General features: G+C 44.9%; 3 protein-coding genes across 3 annotated transcripts; 2 read left to right on the top strand and 1 right to left on the bottom strand.

Annotated features, from left to right (window-relative positions):
- The first annotated feature begins 3,069 nt into the window (after positions 1–3,069).
- Positions 3,070–5,660, top strand: cldn15a (claudin 15a). Its single transcript, XM_037479198.2, has 5 exons — positions 3,070–3,471; positions 3,682–3,846; positions 4,075–4,156; positions 4,258–4,365; positions 5,089–5,660. The coding sequence occupies exons 1-5, from the start codon at positions 3,255–3,257 to the stop codon at positions 5,174–5,176; spliced, it is 660 nt and encodes a 219-aa protein (XP_037335095.1). The 5' UTR covers positions 3,070–3,254; the 3' UTR covers positions 5,177–5,660.
- A 660-nt stretch (positions 5,661–6,320) lies between these two features.
- On the top strand, positions 6,321–11,527 carry dnajc3b (DnaJ (Hsp40) homolog, subfamily C, member 3b). The gene is made up of 12 exons (XM_037479197.2): positions 6,321–6,859; positions 7,541–7,651; positions 7,769–7,893; positions 8,040–8,114; positions 8,233–8,376; positions 8,563–8,744; positions 8,834–8,953; positions 9,047–9,152; positions 9,230–9,350; positions 9,443–9,581; positions 9,705–9,853; positions 10,028–11,527. The coding sequence occupies exons 1-12, from the start codon at positions 6,775–6,777 to the stop codon at positions 10,174–10,176; spliced, it is 1,506 nt and encodes a 501-aa protein (XP_037335094.2). The 5' UTR covers positions 6,321–6,774; the 3' UTR covers positions 10,177–11,527.
- A 90-nt stretch (positions 11,528–11,617) lies between these two features.
- On the bottom strand, positions 11,618–12,970 carry naa38 (N-alpha-acetyltransferase 38, NatC auxiliary subunit). The gene is made up of 3 exons (XM_037479200.2): positions 12,829–12,970; positions 12,316–12,490; positions 11,618–12,232 (listed from the first exon to the last, which is right to left on the bottom strand). The coding sequence occupies exons 1-3, from the start codon at positions 12,865–12,867 to the stop codon at positions 12,108–12,110; spliced, it is 339 nt and encodes a 112-aa protein (XP_037335097.2). The 5' UTR covers positions 12,868–12,970; the 3' UTR covers positions 11,618–12,107.
- Between the last annotated feature and the right edge of the window lie 3,256 nt (positions 12,971–16,226).

Raw genomic sequence — 16,226 nt, forward strand, 5'->3', positions numbered from 1 at the left:
ATACAACATATTATGTTGTGTTTACTCTTATTGTTTAGCAAATATAAGGGAATCCACACTCATAATATGTCATTTGATTGACAGTTTCTTGGCAACTAAAGAAACAAACAAGATGTCGTCACATCTTACTTAAATAATGCTGCATTCTGATTTTGGCAGATGACTCTATGACATTGATTTTTTCCAAATAATGTCTTCCCACTTGAAACCAGTGAGAAAGCCACAAAAAACCCATAAGAATCGTTCATGTGAAACATTTAGGTTGGATCTCAAAGCCTTTTTACGTTTTAAGGCCTTTACAGATCCAACCATCTTTTAACATCCGTCAGTTAGGACGAGACAGCTTTTGTTTGTTATGAAAAGTTTTCCCAAACTTTCCATACTTATACATTTAATTAATTAGAGTACTATAGCTGTAAAACAACAGAATCAACACATCTGCACCAATAATTGTGTTTTTTGATGTATGCCAGTCCCATAAGAATTTTTAAAACTATGTTAATCTATTGTGTTCATTCAACTTGTAATTCCTGTAAAGCACAAGGTAAAACGATGAGCTATACAAAACATAAGACAACCACTATAACTTTGCCAGTTAAATAACAAACTCATCAGCAGCCGAAGCTGCCGAGTGCCTTGTAAAAAAAATTGCTTTGCAAACAGCTCAGCCATAAAATGAGACTTTTACGGCGAGTCAGCATCTAATGTTAAGAGGAGTTGAGGAGGAGGGGAAGCAGATGAAAGGGACACTGAATTTAATTTAAGTATGGTTGGAATTTCTGCCTTTGTTTGTTACAAATTAAGATGTGAGTGAGACCTAAAATGACCTCAAATACAAAGCGCACATGATGTCATTCATTCCTACGACGGGTTCACTGTCAAAATGGATTTTAGGGTTTAGCAATTTACGAGGAGAAATAGTTCATTGAGAAAAACAAAGATTCATGTAAAACATCTCTCTTGTAAAAACCTTTTTTAACTTGCCACGCTATGAGCACAGCTGTAAATAATAAAAATCACGTGAAAGATGGATGGGTTAAATTAAGCTTCTCCTCTATCAGGTTCCTGGTACCGTGTATTAAAAATGATAAGCGGACATTTTTGTTAGAATTTACAACCATTCCTTTTTGTCACTGCGATTGATTTACAAACTTCCCTGTTTCAACACGGCTTCGTTCCAGTCGGGGTTCATGGATGGTGAACTCACTGTTTCCTCCATTTCTATCCCTGGCCTCATCCTTGACCTTTTATACAAATTTGACAGTTTACTAGCTCTACACAATTGGAAAGATTTTTCCCAAAAACGCCCGTTAAGATTTGACTGAATCTGATCCGTGTGGATTTGGCACCACTGACCCCGCAGCCACGGGGAGGAACATTCATGAAGTCACACAAACGCAGAAACCACAGGGTGAACTCGGTGACATTAGGGCCTTTTCAAGGCCTTTGTTATCAATTACTAATTACACATTGACACCATTCCAAATTGTGAGAAACTGTTGGGTGTGTCGCTCGGTGGGCGTGACCCGCCTTGCGGCCTTGACTTTTCTTAACGACACCATTACTTTACGATCACATATTTAGGGTAATGATACTACCTCGTATGTTCCTATGTTTTATTAGGACCATTGGCTCCACAACACTAACATTATCAACTAATGTTATGGAGCAGCCATTGCTAGCGTGGTGTAGTGTGTAGCTAGCTACACCTTATACCTTAGCACACAGTCAGCTAGCTTAGTCTGCACCTTCCTCGCATCAGTCTTTGCTGACAGAAAGCAAACATTACACCTTTTCTTTGTAGCCCTACGTTGTTTATTGTCAGCTAGAAATGAGCAGTTCTTCAAAAGATAGTGAAAAAGAAGGAGTGAGCGAGAGGGCTAAAGGTAGCCAGCTAGCTGTGAATTAGCTCTTCTGGTTGCTTTGGCGTTGTTTTCCTCGTAATGTTAGCTCAAAATCTAAGTTGTTCACGGCAAGCTCAATACTGCAGGTAAATTAACGTCAAATCCATTGGAATAGCATCTGTAGTCCTTTTAATATATAATTGTGTTATATCTGCCTACAGGCTGTTCTTAGCAACTGAGAAAATGGCCCTCAGTTTTTCATTTTTGTTTTAACTGACTCACAGATTTGCAATAAAATGTAATTAATAAGGTCAATGTGGAAACATTGTAAATCTTTACTTATCGATAGAAGTCAGTACATTAATACATTAATTCCATCCCATCAAATTGTTAAAAAGCAACAAGTAGCAACATGGTTTTATTAGGGACTAATACATGGTGAATTGTTTGCTATCTGTGTTTATCACGGCTGGTTTTGTTATTTTATCATTGGTAACTCATTATTGAGACGAGTATTTTCAAATTTTTATTCATGAGTGTATGAATGATCTTTGGAATGCGTGCATGTAGATTGTGATGCTGACGCGTGTTGTGTGTCGCGGCGTCCTGGAGACCGAAGTTAAATGTTCCTGCCGCGGGACAATAAAAGTATATCTTATCCTGAGATCTTGGTACAGCAAGCGTGGAGACAGTCATTCCAAAAAACACAAAGTAACGGGACATTCAATGCATTTCATCAAGTCATACAGTGTCACTTATTATCTAGCTTGGCGAAAAACAAGACAATGTTGTGTGTGTGTGTGTGTGTGTGTGTGTGTAACCCTTCGTCCCGGACTGTTTGAGTCAAGAATGTCTTTATCCAGTCCTGGTCATATCTCCACTTCCACCAGGGCCTTGTGTGGAGAACTCTGAGGACTTTCAAAAGACAAAACCAATGCATGCATGAGGACACTTTTTGTATGAAACGGGGGGTGGGGGGGGGGGGTATAATGGTGCAACGCTTCTTTTGGTTGTTCATCAAAGAACCCACCGCGGTGGAACATGTCCCAAAACAGTGCAGCGTCATTAACGCTGACTGATGACCATTGGACCCTGAGAGAGGCCCGATAAACACCTGCTCCGTTTCAGGGGTGTAAAATACGAAAAGAGAGAGAGAGAGAGAGAGGGAGTGAGTGAATAAGGGGGAGGCGAGGGGGGAGGAGAGAAAGTCATATAAATCATTATACATATCTGTTGAGCTGGAAACATCTCACACCGGCAGAACAGACGCGTCGTCCGCTCTCTCACGCCAAAACCAGATGTCTCGCTTTTCATTCATTTCCAAATAACCAACACCTGGAAGCACTTTTTGTTTGACTTGTTTGGGCCGAGCTTTTGGGGGGGGTGCGGGGGCGGGGGTGTGTGTGTGTCATGGATCCGATAGTGGAAGTCGTGGCTTTGGTGCTGGGGTTCATCGGCTGGGTGATGGTGGGGGTCACCCTGCCCAACCGCTACTGGAGGACGTCGACCGTCGACGGGAACGTCATCACCACCTCCACCATCTACGAGAACCTGTGGATGTCTTGTGCGACGGACTCCACCGGGGTGCACAACTGCCGGGAGTTTCCCTCGCTGCTGGCTTTGAGTGGTACGGCGAACCAAATCATTTATATTGCAATGATTCTAATATTGGAGTTTAGAACTTTTATCACACACACACACAAAAGAAAATTGATATTGGTGATAAAAGCTAGAATCCACGATGTTGCTTTCTAACAAGTGACATTTTTGTTTTTTGGAGAATCGCGTTGCACACCCACACTCAGCGTTTTTCGTGTCACTTCCACGCCGCGTGCAGGTTACGTCCAGGCGTCCCGGGCCTTGATGATCACTTCGATCGTGCTGGGCACGTGTGGACTGTTGGCGGCACTGATAGGAGTCAAGTGTTCAAAGGCAGGAGGGGAAAACTATGTTCTCAAGGGGAGGATCGCTGGCACTGCTGGAGTTCTTTTCATACTTCAAGGTAACGAAAAAGATAAGAAAAAAAAGAGCCGACCAGTCTGACCTCCTCTCACACGACCCTATAAGTAGATAAGCAAACTTCTCCACAATGCTAATAAATTATGCTTTTTACAACGTTTAAATCAAGCATCTCCTGGTTACCTGAGTGCTATGTGTAGCTATCTGGAAGCTTCCCCGCTGCTGTCCCAATTATTAAAGAATCACAACTAATGTATATTTCTCTCAAAAGGTTTGTGCACGATGATTGCAATTTCCTGGTACGCCTTCAACATCACTCAGGAATTCTTTGACCCCTTCCATCCTGGGATAAGGTGAGGTCGCTGTGGAGAGCGATATGGTAAAAAAAAAAAAAAAAGGCCCAACGTGGGCCTCACGCGGGCCGACTGACACGCTGCTGCTGTGTGCTGCACAGGTATGAAATAGGTGAAGGACTTTACATGGGCTGGTGCTCCGCTGTGCTCGCCATCGCTGGAGGAGCCTGTCTCACCTGCTCCTGCAAAATGGGAACACAGGAGAAATAGTGAGTTTCATATACGCGTATATATGTGTTTCTCTTTGTGGGCCAAAATGTGATCATCATCTGTTGGGGGCTGTTAATTGATTTATTGTGAGAGTTTCTGCATCTTCAGATAGATTAACCAACATTGATAGTTAGTTGCTTTTAAAAATCTAATAATTTCATAAATATATCTACCCATACATTTCAGAAAATTAAATTGATTATCTGTATTGTGTGAGCTCACCATTTAATTTTTACATTGGCCAAATCGTTTTCTAACATTCATGTATTTATTAAACACATGTGGCGTTGTTTCAGAAGACATTCGTGGCAGACACTCTGGCGCCCCCTAGCGCTAAACTTTATTAAGTCACCTGCAGGATGTAACAGCTCCTATTGGACATTATCACCCGAAGTGGGCCGATTCGATTTCTGCTTAATTCCAGTGACCATTATGAATGATGTTGTGACACCTGGGTGTCAATCAACCAGGGGGGGGGGGGGGAATAGTCATGATCCCAAAGGGGCACAACCGTCAAATATGCACAGGTGACAATAAAAAGGGGGCCCAGGTTTGGGATTAAGGCCCACGAGACTGGCAGAATGAAAAAATAGTTCTGGCGCCCCCTAGCGGGTGGGTAAAATACAGCCCACCGGTGCAAATTCCCTGTGGTGAACCAAACATTTTCATCATGACCCTGCTGATTTTCCTGTATAACAAGCCCACGTGGTCTCGTTTCGCAGCCCTCTCCAGAGCAGGGGGACCGTGTACTCTGGAGCAGCAGCCAGGAGCCAGGCCGCCAGCACGTACGGACGAAACGCTTACGTTTGAGCCAGGTGTGAAAATGGAACTTTGTCACCGTGAGAGAGAGAGAAGACAGAGGAGTCATCTCCTCTCTTGGACCAGGTTTTTGTTGATGCATTTAACGTGTCCTGGTGTTCAGCTTTTACACTTTGCACTACTGGATTTTTTATAGTCATATCAAAGTGTGAACTCTGTGAAGATGATGTAATATAATCGGGAAAAGTTGCTTCTCAGCATTTTATGACAACAGAAAACTATATTCTTGTAATAATTATATTTATGTTTAGCACAGATACATTTAAATACAGTCATTTGTTTTTTAATGGAATCCAATAATTTGATGATCAGCGAAAATACTTTTAGACATTTGTGAAGCGGACGGTCAAAGCTGTGATAATCCAGATGTTTGTGTGTTGCTTTGTACAGTTTTATAGATAGAACCTGTGAAAGAGTTATCTTTATTTTGTTTTTGTTTTTTACAATAGCGTACAATAAACTGACATGCTAAACATTTCTGTTTAACTTTATATTCCTCTGGTTAAAAAAATGAATCATCGTATTATAACAATCAATCAAACAATCAAACTCTCATTGAACTAAAACATTGCACGAAGATAAATAAGATGATAAGAATAAGTCAAGTTTAGTCTGTCTGTAAGTATACAATATGTAGTACATTGTGTTCTGCTTAACAATTGGGATATATTGTGTCATATAAATGAGAAAATGTCCTATTTCTGTAAGAAAGTGTGTCATAATAAGATATATAGCAATATTGTATTGGGGAAATGTCTCTGGGAAAGTGTGGGAAAAAATGAAGATGGGTTTAAAATAATAATGAATAAATTAACTGAGATCTAGGATTATCCTTTAGAGTTGCATTGCCATTGTTGAGATTGGCCCGCAGAGATAAAGCTGTAACACAATCAAGAATTTTTTCAATCTTATCACACACACTTGTGCCAAGATTTATCAATAACACGCAGTCCTGATGACATTCCTCCATATCAGAGCTATCTTCTGCCCTCCGGTATCCCTTTTTTTTTATCCACACTAAACCGAAGCTTGGCCCGTGCAGGCATCTGCGTTACAATAGTTGGTCCAATGAGAGCGGCCCACGTTTCCGGACGAACACGGATGTGCGACATGTGGACCAATCACGGGAGTGCAGGACGGAAAGGGGGGCGGAGCCGAAGACGCCAGGGCCAGAAAGGGCATGTGTACAACGCGTACTGGCTGTCAGCTGTTCAGCCGCTCCAGCATCACGTTACTTTAAACTCGTTTTAAAGTTCAAGTGGAAGTCCACCGAGTCGCTGTCGACGCGAGGAACCGCTGCTTAAGTCGTCAACATTTTTTATTTTTTAGGGAGGAACCCTTCGAGCGGCGCGCCTCTATTTCCACACGGAATTCTGTCACGCCGGGACCGTAAATACACCGTCGTAGCTGTTCCCGCGGCCCGGGCTGAGCTAGCTAGAGAGACGGGGTTTGGAGGCGCAGATGATGGAGACCTGACGGAAGAACCGCAGCCGCGTCAATGACACGAACCGCTGCCTTCACTCGACGCGACAGCAGAGCCGTTAAGTTCGCGGGTTCCGGTGCGGAAGTGAGACCATAAATTCTGAGTGATGGAGTCGTGTCGGCGGACGGGACTCAACGGGGTCTTGTGCTCGCTGTCGCTGCTGTGCGTCGTCCTGGACATCCAGCTGGACGGTAAGAGCCTCCTCCAGACACAAACACCTTTTCTTTTTCTTTTTTTCTGGTGAGTTTGCAGCTTCTCCGGAGCCGGTTGAGTCGTCTCAAACCGGACCGGAACGTTCGCTCACCTCGGTGACGTTAAGCCCCGCCCCCCCCGACGCGATGATTCATTATTACTATAATAAGAAACGTAGTTGACAGGTGTTTCAAGGCGTTGCCATGGGGCTTCCAGGACTTTAGGTAAACACATAATGTTCCACCAAACATTGGATAGTAGGACTTCATTGTCCAATCCACTGCCCCAGAGGTGTCAGTAATTCCAAAAGCATTTAATGACATTTATGAATGAAAACAAAATAAGCTTGAGATGCACTGAGTTTATTTGGAAAAATACTTAAGAAACTTTAGCTGATCTAGCAAGTGAAAAGCACCCTAGATTAAGGTGCCTAACCACATTGATCCTAAAACCATCTACAAATTCAATAGAGCCATGAAGCTTTCCTCTTCCATTAGTGGGATGAATGTGGTGTTGGGTTACTGAAAGTGTTTCGATATTCTCGTGCGTTTCTTTGCTGTCGCGGCTTTGTAGTTCCCCCGATGTCCGACCGCAATCTGACGTCGTCGCCGCACGTCTCCCACCGTTGAATTGCAGGCTCAAGCTCCTCTTTGGTTTGTTTTGTTTTTTTTTGGTCCCAGGTGTCTTTGGGGCGACTCATGTCGAGATCGAGCACCACTTGGAGATGGGCCGAAAGCTTCTGGCTGCTGGTCAACTGGCCGAAGCCTTGTCGCACTACCACTCTGCCGTGGGTAAGGTCGCTCGCACGCCGGCGCCCCCGCCGTTCACACCGCCCGCTCCGCGGCGGACGGCCACGGTTTGATTTTTACTCCTTTTGACAAAAATGCCGCGCTCTTGCCGTTGCACAGAGGGAGACTCAAAGAATTACCTGACCTACTACAAGCGAGCTGCCGTGTTCCTGGCTCTGGGAAAGTCCAAATCTGCCCTGCCGGACCTGACCCGAGCCATCCAGCTCAAGCCTGACTTCCTGGCTGTAAGTTCCCCGGATCGCCCGCAGAAAAGCCTCCGGCCTTTAAGTGAATCAACGTGCCGCTTATCATGTTCCTCTCCGCCTCGCTCTCCCACTTCTCCTCCTCCTCTCGTCGTCCCGTCTCTCTTCATTTTCCTGCATCGTTTCAGGCCCGGTTGCAGAGGGGGAATATCCTGTTAAAGCAGGGCAGCACGCAGGAGGCCAGGGAGGACTTTGAAGCAGTGGTACGTTTTAAAGTCCTTAACCTTTTTGCTTCTTACCTTTTTCCTCTTATTTTTACCATAAACGGCAGCTTGACAGAACAGTGCATCTGCCTTTTTAAAAAAAAAATTTTTTTTTTAGCTGCAGCGCTCACCAGATCACGAAGAAGCTCAGGAGCAGCTGATGAGAGCGAACGAGCTGGAGGAGCTGCAGGAGGACGCCAACGCCGCGTACCACCAAGGGGACTACGGCGCCACCATCGGCGTGCTGGAGAGAGTTATTGAGGTGCGTGTCAGCGCGGGACAAGGTCTCCTAACGTACTTAAAACCCCTGTTGCGCACGGTTTGTCTGTGTCAAAAAGCGCATTTTATGTACGTTTTCTAACTTTTAGCAGACACCGGATTGTTCTCCCATTAATCTTCAATGATACGCGTGGGAATAAGTGTCTCCTCCTCTCCGTGCCCTCCTCAGATCTCTCCCTGGGATCCGGAGTCGCGGGAGCTCCGCGCGGACTGCTACATCCGGCTGGGAGACCCACAGAAGGCCATCCAGGATCTGACGCCGACCACGAGGCTGCGAAACGACAACCGCGCCGCCTTCCTGAAGCTCAGCACGCTGCACTACGGCCTGGGGGACCACCACGAGTCGCTCAAGTGAGATTTGGAATCAAACGAGCGGCGTCAATTCAGCCGGCCGGAGGGCGAAAATGTCCCGTCTCTCACGCCGCCTGTTCTCCGTGCAGTCACGTCCGGGAGTGCCTGAAGCTGGACCAGGACGACAAAGAGTGCTTCGGCCACTACAAGCAGGTGAAGAAGCTCAGCAAGCAGCTGGACGCGGCGGAGGAGCTCATCGAGCAGGACAGGTCGGTACCTCTTTTTTTTGGTCATCCCTGCGCTTCGCAACCTGCACGGTGCCGTCGTCAATGACCCCGATCTTCCCCGCGCACACAAATCAGGCATCAGCACGCCATCGACAAGTACCAATCGGTGATGAAGACGGAGCCGAACGTGGCGTTCTACACCAACCGGGCCAAGGAGAGGATCTGCTTCTGCCTTGTGAAGGTGAGAGAGAGAGAGAGCGTGCCGGTTCTGTAGCGCCGCGATGGACGCCAACACCTTGTCCGTCTCTACGGTTCCAGCTTGGCCTGGCCCAGCAGGCCATCGACGCGTGTTCAGAGGCTCACCAGCGGGACCCGCGAAACGCCAACGTCCTGCGAGACCGAGCCGAGGCGTACATCCTGAACCAGGAGTACGAGAAAGGTAACGGGACTCCGTCCACTTTCGCCCAAGAAACACACACACACACACACGCACGCCGGTAAAAACCTCCTTCATGGTTTGTTTCGGTCCAGCCGTGGAAGACTACCTCGAGGCGAAGGAGTTGGACAGCGACGGCGAGCGCAGCGACCTCAAAGAAGGGCTGGAACGAGCCCAGAAAATGCTCAAAGTCTCTCGTAAGAGGGACTACTACAAGATCCTCGGGGTCGGCAGGTAACCCGCCTTCCTCCGGACTCACGTGGAAAGCCAGTAAATCCGCCCGTGTGCCCGTGACGACTCTCACAGAGGCTGTTGTTGTTGTTGTTGTTTTGTTTGTTTTTTTTCCTTCCTTCTCAGGAGCGCCAACAAGCAGGAGATCATCAAGGCGTACAGGAAGCTGGCGCAGCAGTGGCACCCCGACAACTTCCAGTCCGAGTCGGAGAAGAAAGAGGCGGAAAAGAAGTTCATAGACATCGCGTCGGCTAAAGAGGTTCTCACCGACCCAGGTCAGCAGGGGGGGGGGGGCCTTTTTAGGAAGCTCCCCAATAAACATTTGTATCTCATTAGGTTCATTGTGCACAACGTGAAATAATAGTTGTTTTTTTTTGTCCATGCATCATGTCAAACAAATACTGAGCTTCCTCCCGTTTTGAAGTCTGTGCTTCCTGTCGTCTCTCCAGAAATGAGGCAGAAGTTTGACGCGGGGGAGGATCCCCTGGACCCCGAGAGCCAGCAGGGCGGTGGGGGAGGCGGGGGCCAGGGCTGGCCTTACCCCTTCAACCCGTTCGATTCCGGCGGCAGCTTCCACTTCAAGTTCCAACACAACTAGAGAGGAGGACTCTGCGGGGGGAGGGAGGAGGAGAGGGAGGAGGAGACGGGACTCATTCGGGAGACGAGCAGCAGCAGCAGCACCGGCGGACTGACGGAGAAAGTCTTCCTCAGAACATGTGCTTCAGCTCGGACAGTTTGTCGGTCACTTGAACATTTGATTTGTAAAGCAGTGGAGGGCTTGAGCTGTTAAAAAAAAAAAAAAAAAAAAAACTAACTGAACTTGTCACCACTAAAACTATGGACCTGACTCCAAGGAAACAAATTTGTGTCAGCGCTTGAGATCTTTTAGGATGGGGGGGGGGGGGGACTGTGCGACTTTTGGAGTCTGTCCGCCCTTCGTCGTTTCTTTCTTCGTGCCATTCTTTCAGCCTTCGTCGAGGGACTTGTTTTTAACGCGGTAGCCGCTCGGACATCGGGTCGGTTCCCGCTGGCTTCAACCCTTTTCTGTACTGGAGAACCACGGTTTTTACACATCGTGGCGGCGGAAGGTTTATGTTGTTGAGCTTCTCCCTTGATGGAAAATAGTCTTCCGCTCTAGTAAAGGAAACTCGTGGGTGTCAAAGCTTCGAAATCCTAGGGATCTTTAAATTAGTGACTGTGGTTTTGTTTTGTTTTTTGCTTTTATTCCCACCGGGTAACCTTTGAGGTAATGTGTAAATTCAGTTTTTTTTTCTTCTCAATTACAATTTCAAAAGGCTGTAACATCTAGATCCAAATTATGGGTGTAACTTGGCTGAAACTCCCAGGTAAACAAAGCGAATGTCCTGGACTAGAGCCGCAGCGATTGATGACTGACTCAAGACGTGTAGTATTTAACTCTTCCTTTTCACTTCAAAGCAAATCTTTGAAAACCTGCACTTTTAAACTTTTTTTTTTTTGAAAATCTGCCCGTCTTCTCCACTCCTGACACATTACTGCGGGTTTTTGTTTTTTAAAAGCCCTTCAAAAGACTCTTTACAGACCAAGTGTGTCCGGACTGGTTATCAGAGACTCATTCACAAAAGTGCACATTTTAAATGTGAGGCGGCTCTGGGGTGGTACATTAGAAAGTCTGTGACTTTGTGAATGAGGCTCCAACCAGGAAAGACACATGGAAGTTTAACGGTGTTCTAAAGATGACCTTATTTTAAAGATTTGACTTAAGTTATTTAGTCCAAAATTGCTTTAAAAGTGACTCAACTGTGTAAATCAAACAGAACCGGCTCTTTGTATTTAAATCGACGGAGTGGGGCAGTGTTAATTTGCTGGTCTTCTTTTTAGGACTTTCTGCTGTTAGTGGCATCGATTTTACTGTTGCCAAAGTGCATCGTCTGACATGCTCCAGCGTATTAAAATATTGAACCAACAAATCTACCGTTTTTTTAATTTCATGACTCACTGCATGCGAGGGACAGCTACAAGAATCCAGTTTGACCTCGAGTCCGATCACTTTGAACAACCGCCGCTCCATTGGTATCACTGACTATAGATTATATTGTCATTTTTATTCCACACATGTCAAACTGGGGCCTACATTACCCACAATGCTGTTCATTCCACTCTAACTCCAAACCCTGTGTTTTGTATTTCATCTTTAAACTTTCAATCTTCAGTAGTTGTTGTTGTTGTTGTTGTACGAGTAGTCAAACACCTGTAAACAGACCTGCACTCAAGAAAGCATACAGCTGCTGAAACAAACTTCATACAAACAAAGTCTCAAACTATTTTAAAACACCCTGAAACAACATTATCAGACACATTCATTCGCTCTAACGCACACTTGCACACAAGTGTTTGTAGAGCTTCAGATGCTGCAAACGTGGAAATGGCTAAATCCAGAATGTTGACCCAGGTGTCCTGCATCCGTTGAGGTCTGATAAAATCCTCTAACCGAGACGTGCCCTCTCCTCGGTACATCAGCCCCTCTGAGAGACGCGCCAAGACGTGTCATCAACGGCGAGGTCTGAATCCCTGCGTGTCCTCCAGGCTGTCCGCCTCCACCTCGATGGACACCACATGGTGACCGGGGATCATGGCCAGGCCCAGGACTCTGGGTTCGCCCTGGGAGAACATGTCTTGAGGGCAGAATGGATTGAAAGAGATTATTGCGGGGCATACAACTTTCTGCCCATTTCTCTGCCACCTTCAGTGGATTTACCCGTGGATTTGAGGAACTCCTGCGCCGACCCGAGGATGACGTTGCAGTCTCGGTCCGTGCAGAGGAAAAGTCCCACCAGAGTCCGTCCGTCCGTCATGCGGATCTTCATGTTTTTGTTCAGCAGCCCCTCGAGTTTCCGCCGGGCCTGGAACGACGGGGACACCTCGGGCTGCTCCTGGACGAGAGCGTTAACACCGTAAGCGATCCGAATGAACAGTGGCCCTCTGCAGTGGTCGATGAACCGCACGCACATATCTGTATTTAGATGTTATAGTTAGCAGTATGTAGCCAAATGGTATCTGGTGAGTAATAAGGCCTGACGCCCCATTAGGTCCACCAAACGGTTGACAGCTGTGTTAGCTAAATTCGCTAGCCACCGGCTAACGTTAGCGTCAACAGAAGCCTTGATAATAATTCAAAGTGTGACATTTTCTCCGCGTCGCAAAACGTCAAACAACGACAAAGGTCACAGAACATATTAGAAAGTACAAAAACAACCGGGGATGTACATACATGGGTCGGAGGACCATTTTCCTCAATCATAGCATCCATAGCCCTTCTTCTTCTCCTACATTTGCTTGCGGAGCAATTTGTCCGACGGACCAGCTAAACCGGAAACAGCATTTTTCGTTTTTTTTAAAGGGACCGGAAACGGAGGGTTACGTAATGTCACGCTGAGGATTAACATGAACATTTAAACTCAGGTGACCCATTGGCCTGCATATGACCGCTTATGACTGTTCGAAGTGGAGAAAGTCAACAGAAATAAACACTTTAAAAAATTTAAGAATTGACCGCAGAAGTTTCACACCCGAAAATTGTAATAAACTTTTGAAAGCTTTCATTTCTGTTATTTATTCTTTACAAAGTTTGTAACATCACAATGTTACATCTGGAGGCGAATATGCTTTCTGTCTTTGATTAGCTGTTTCCACACATGCAGGCTTTTTTTGTTATTGTTAAGTTAAATGTCTGCTTCTAGTGAGCAGTTCAATCAAAGTGATTACAATGTCAAATGTGTTCATTCATCTGGGGGGGGAAAACAAATTATAATTATAATTATTTAATAATTATGTTTTCTGCTCCTATTAATCATTTCACAGCCCCTCAGACTGACAAATGTGCAATTTACTTGTATAATAAAGGAATTTGAGGAAACAATTGAAGGCTTTATTATCAACAAAAACAATTTAAAAGAAATTTAAAAGATTTTAAAAAAGTGATAATCCAAACACTAAAACCCTCTGCTGGGATAAGTAGAGCTAATTTATCTCCTCCGGAGCTCACCCTTGCACGATGCCATTCAAGCGCTTTTTTTTTCTTCCTGGGGGAGGGGGGGGGAGGGGTCGCCTCGGTTCAGGCAGCTCAGCTCTGACCGGAGCAACGGGGGTGTCTGTGTGTCTTCCTCCGGGTCGCTCTGCATAAAATCTGGGTTAGCGACAGCGCGGCACCCAGATGGGAGGTCGCCTTTCCCTCTCACCCTCGCCAAGTCTCCCTGCCAAATGGACACAAGAGGGGAGGAAAGGAGGGTGGGGAAGGGGAGAGTGGGGTGGGGGGCAGGAGCCTTAACACTGTAGTGCAGTGTGTCAGGGCCTGCAGCGTGAGAAAGTGAGAGTCCCTATTGTTTGGTTTGTTGTTGTTGTTGTTTGTAGACGCGCGGTGAGGCACATGTACAGTCGGGGCAACAAAAATGAATGTACAATAACAGGGTGGCTATGCACAAATACATATGACACCTATCGGGAGAGGAGTGGGCGCGTTTCGCTTTGCAGACTCGAGAGCAGCGGGACGGTGTCAGTCAGAAGAATTCCCCCCTTTTCACCCCCTACTTACCCGGGCTGCACCTTTCAGGACGGCTAGCTTTAGCACACGTGCGCGCTGAAAAGGTACATTTCAGCTAAGTCACATGACAACATGTTACCGCTCACTGGCACATTTCTATCCAGCAAACTCACTGGTCAATTTGCCACATTCTTCATCTTCAAGTTTTCGGGGTTAACGTCATCTCTTCGATTTTGAAAGCTAACGTTAGCTAACATTTAAGCTAGCTTTACTATCAAGTGCAGCGTGGAGATGGACCCCTACAATATAAATTGCATAAAATTGTGTTTATATTATATTGGGCTTAGTGTCATGTATAAACATAGCCACCCTGTAATTGTGCATTCAATACTAAGCTATTAGAATAATACACAGGTGCATATATTCATTAACATTTCACAGGGTGGCTGTGCCACTGCCATTTATGAACATACATCTTGCAGAGAATACTGAGCAAAAACTTATTAAAATGATTCACAGATTTATGTTTTTATTTTGACATACATATAGAAGAGACAGTGATTCCTCAGGCATCTGTGGATGGCACACATTAGTGACCCTGTCGGACCCTGATGTGTAGCTACATCTATGTTATACATCCGTTCGCTACAATATGTTGGATTCATGGTAATGTTTATTTAAAGACAATAAATAAAAAATTTTAAAAATAGTTGAAAAAAATTTACAAAAAATAAAGAAATATATAAAGATTTTCTTATCAACCAAATATTTCACAACCCCCCTGCAGTACCTCCGCGGACCCCCTGGGGGTCGCGGACCACCTGTTGAAGACCTCTGCATTAGTGAGTGACAGCGACTGCATGTCACCTAAACTCTACTCATCCTACGATGGTAATTTTAATTTGACACCGAACATAAAAAACTGCTGACCTCATTTGGTGTCCTCGGTGAGCAGTCTCCTCGAAAAAGATGATTTCATCCGAGCTTGTATTTTCATCTACGGATACGGATAAATTCAGGTTAATTACAGCCCCAATAAAATATTTTTCATTTCTTGCCCAGACATAGCTCCATTTGCATTGTTCTATCCATGTGGTTGTACATTTTTTATTTGTTTTTGGATCATGGAGCAATCTGGTTACTTAAAAGTGATTGCAATTTTTTTTTCTCCCTTATTTGAAAAAGCATAGATGGAGGAGTCACCATATGTTATGTCAATGAAAAAGGTACAATTTAGTTGTGGCGGTGAACATCTTTTTGTCAGATAGTACTCATATTCTGGGTCTAAATCAAGGGCAAACGGTCCATTTAAAAAATGAACCAAAAGTGATAGCAGCTATTTATTAAAGTATGTTTACGTGTTTTCTGAGACAGATGAATGTTAAGGATTATACATCAGCTTCAGTTCAGTTAATTTTTCTTTCAATTTCATACATTTTCTACTGTTACAGTCTGTGGGCTGTGAGCTTGACACGTAGTGAATCTTCTTAAGGCAGCAACTCCGTTTCAAATGAACAGTTGCAAGAAACATTCGGTGCTCGGTCAAAAAACTGTTAACTATTGCACATGAGAAATATATTTATTGCATTGTTGTTACTGTAGGATGGTGGAAATAAACTGACGACCCGGTTCATAAATTAACTGTTGATAAAATACATTTCGTGTTGATTCTGGAACTATGTAATCCATAAAGTAATGAAAATATTTTCCAACAGTAACTAATAGAATAATACCAATGTACAGCTATAATTGTAATGTAATCAACTTAGATGCATGCATGTAATACTTGAAAGCACCACAACTGATATTAACTGAGAGACATTCGAAATCCGAGCTACATTGAACTCACCAGGAGACCCCCCCCTCCCCCCCCAAGGGGCACCTTTACTGGTCTGTATAGATACCTGTAGGCCCCCATTGTTCTAGAGTTTGCCCATTGGCTGTGGATGGTCAACGGGCTGCCGTGTGGCCCGTTGAGATGTTCTTTTTAACACGACACATTTTCTTTTATTAAATACTTTTGATTTGAACTTTTCATCCCGAGATGTTGTCCAGGTGTTCATTCCTTTTTTAAACACAACATCACTCATTTAAACGCATTGTTTATTATCATTCGGGCTTTTTTTTTT

The sequence above is a fragment of the Pungitius pungitius genome, chromosome 1, assembly GCF_949316345.1.
Source record: "Pungitius pungitius chromosome 1, fPunPun2.1, whole genome shotgun sequence".
NCBI lineage: Eukaryota > Metazoa > Chordata > Actinopteri > Perciformes > Gasterosteidae > Pungitius > Pungitius pungitius.

Coding starts and splice junctions, on each gene's coding strand:
- cldn15a (XM_037479198.2), top strand. CDS start 3,255: ATGGATCCGATAGTGGAAGTCGTGGCTTTGGTGCTGGGGTTCATCGGC. Junction 3,472..3,681: donor CTCGCTGCTGGCTTTGAGTG/GTACGGCGAACC, acceptor CGCCGCGTGCAG/GTTACGTCCAGGCGTCCCGG. Junction 4,366..5,088: donor ATGGGAACACAGGAGAAATA/GTGAGTTTCATA, acceptor CTCGTTTCGCAG/CCCTCTCCAGAGCAGGGGGA.
- dnajc3b (XM_037479197.2), top strand. CDS start 6,775: ATGGAGTCGTGTCGGCGGACGGGACTCAACGGGGTCTTGTGCTCGCTG. Junction 6,860..7,540: donor CCTGGACATCCAGCTGGACG/GTAAGAGCCTCC, acceptor TTTTGGTCCCAG/GTGTCTTTGGGGCGACTCAT. Junction 7,894..8,039: donor TCAAGCCTGACTTCCTGGCT/GTAAGTTCCCCG, acceptor GCATCGTTTCAG/GCCCGGTTGCAGAGGGGGAA.
- naa38 (XM_037479200.2), bottom strand. CDS start 12,867: ATGGATGCTATGATTGAGGAAAATGGTCCTCCGACCCAT. Junction 12,491..12,828: donor AAAATGGTCCTCCGACCCAT/GTATGTACATCC, acceptor GCTCTCGTCCAG/GAGCAGCCCGAGGTGTCCCC. Junction 12,233..12,315: donor GGAGTTCCTCAAATCCACGG/GTAAATCCACTG, acceptor TCTGCCCTCAAG/ACATGTTCTCCCAGGGCGAA.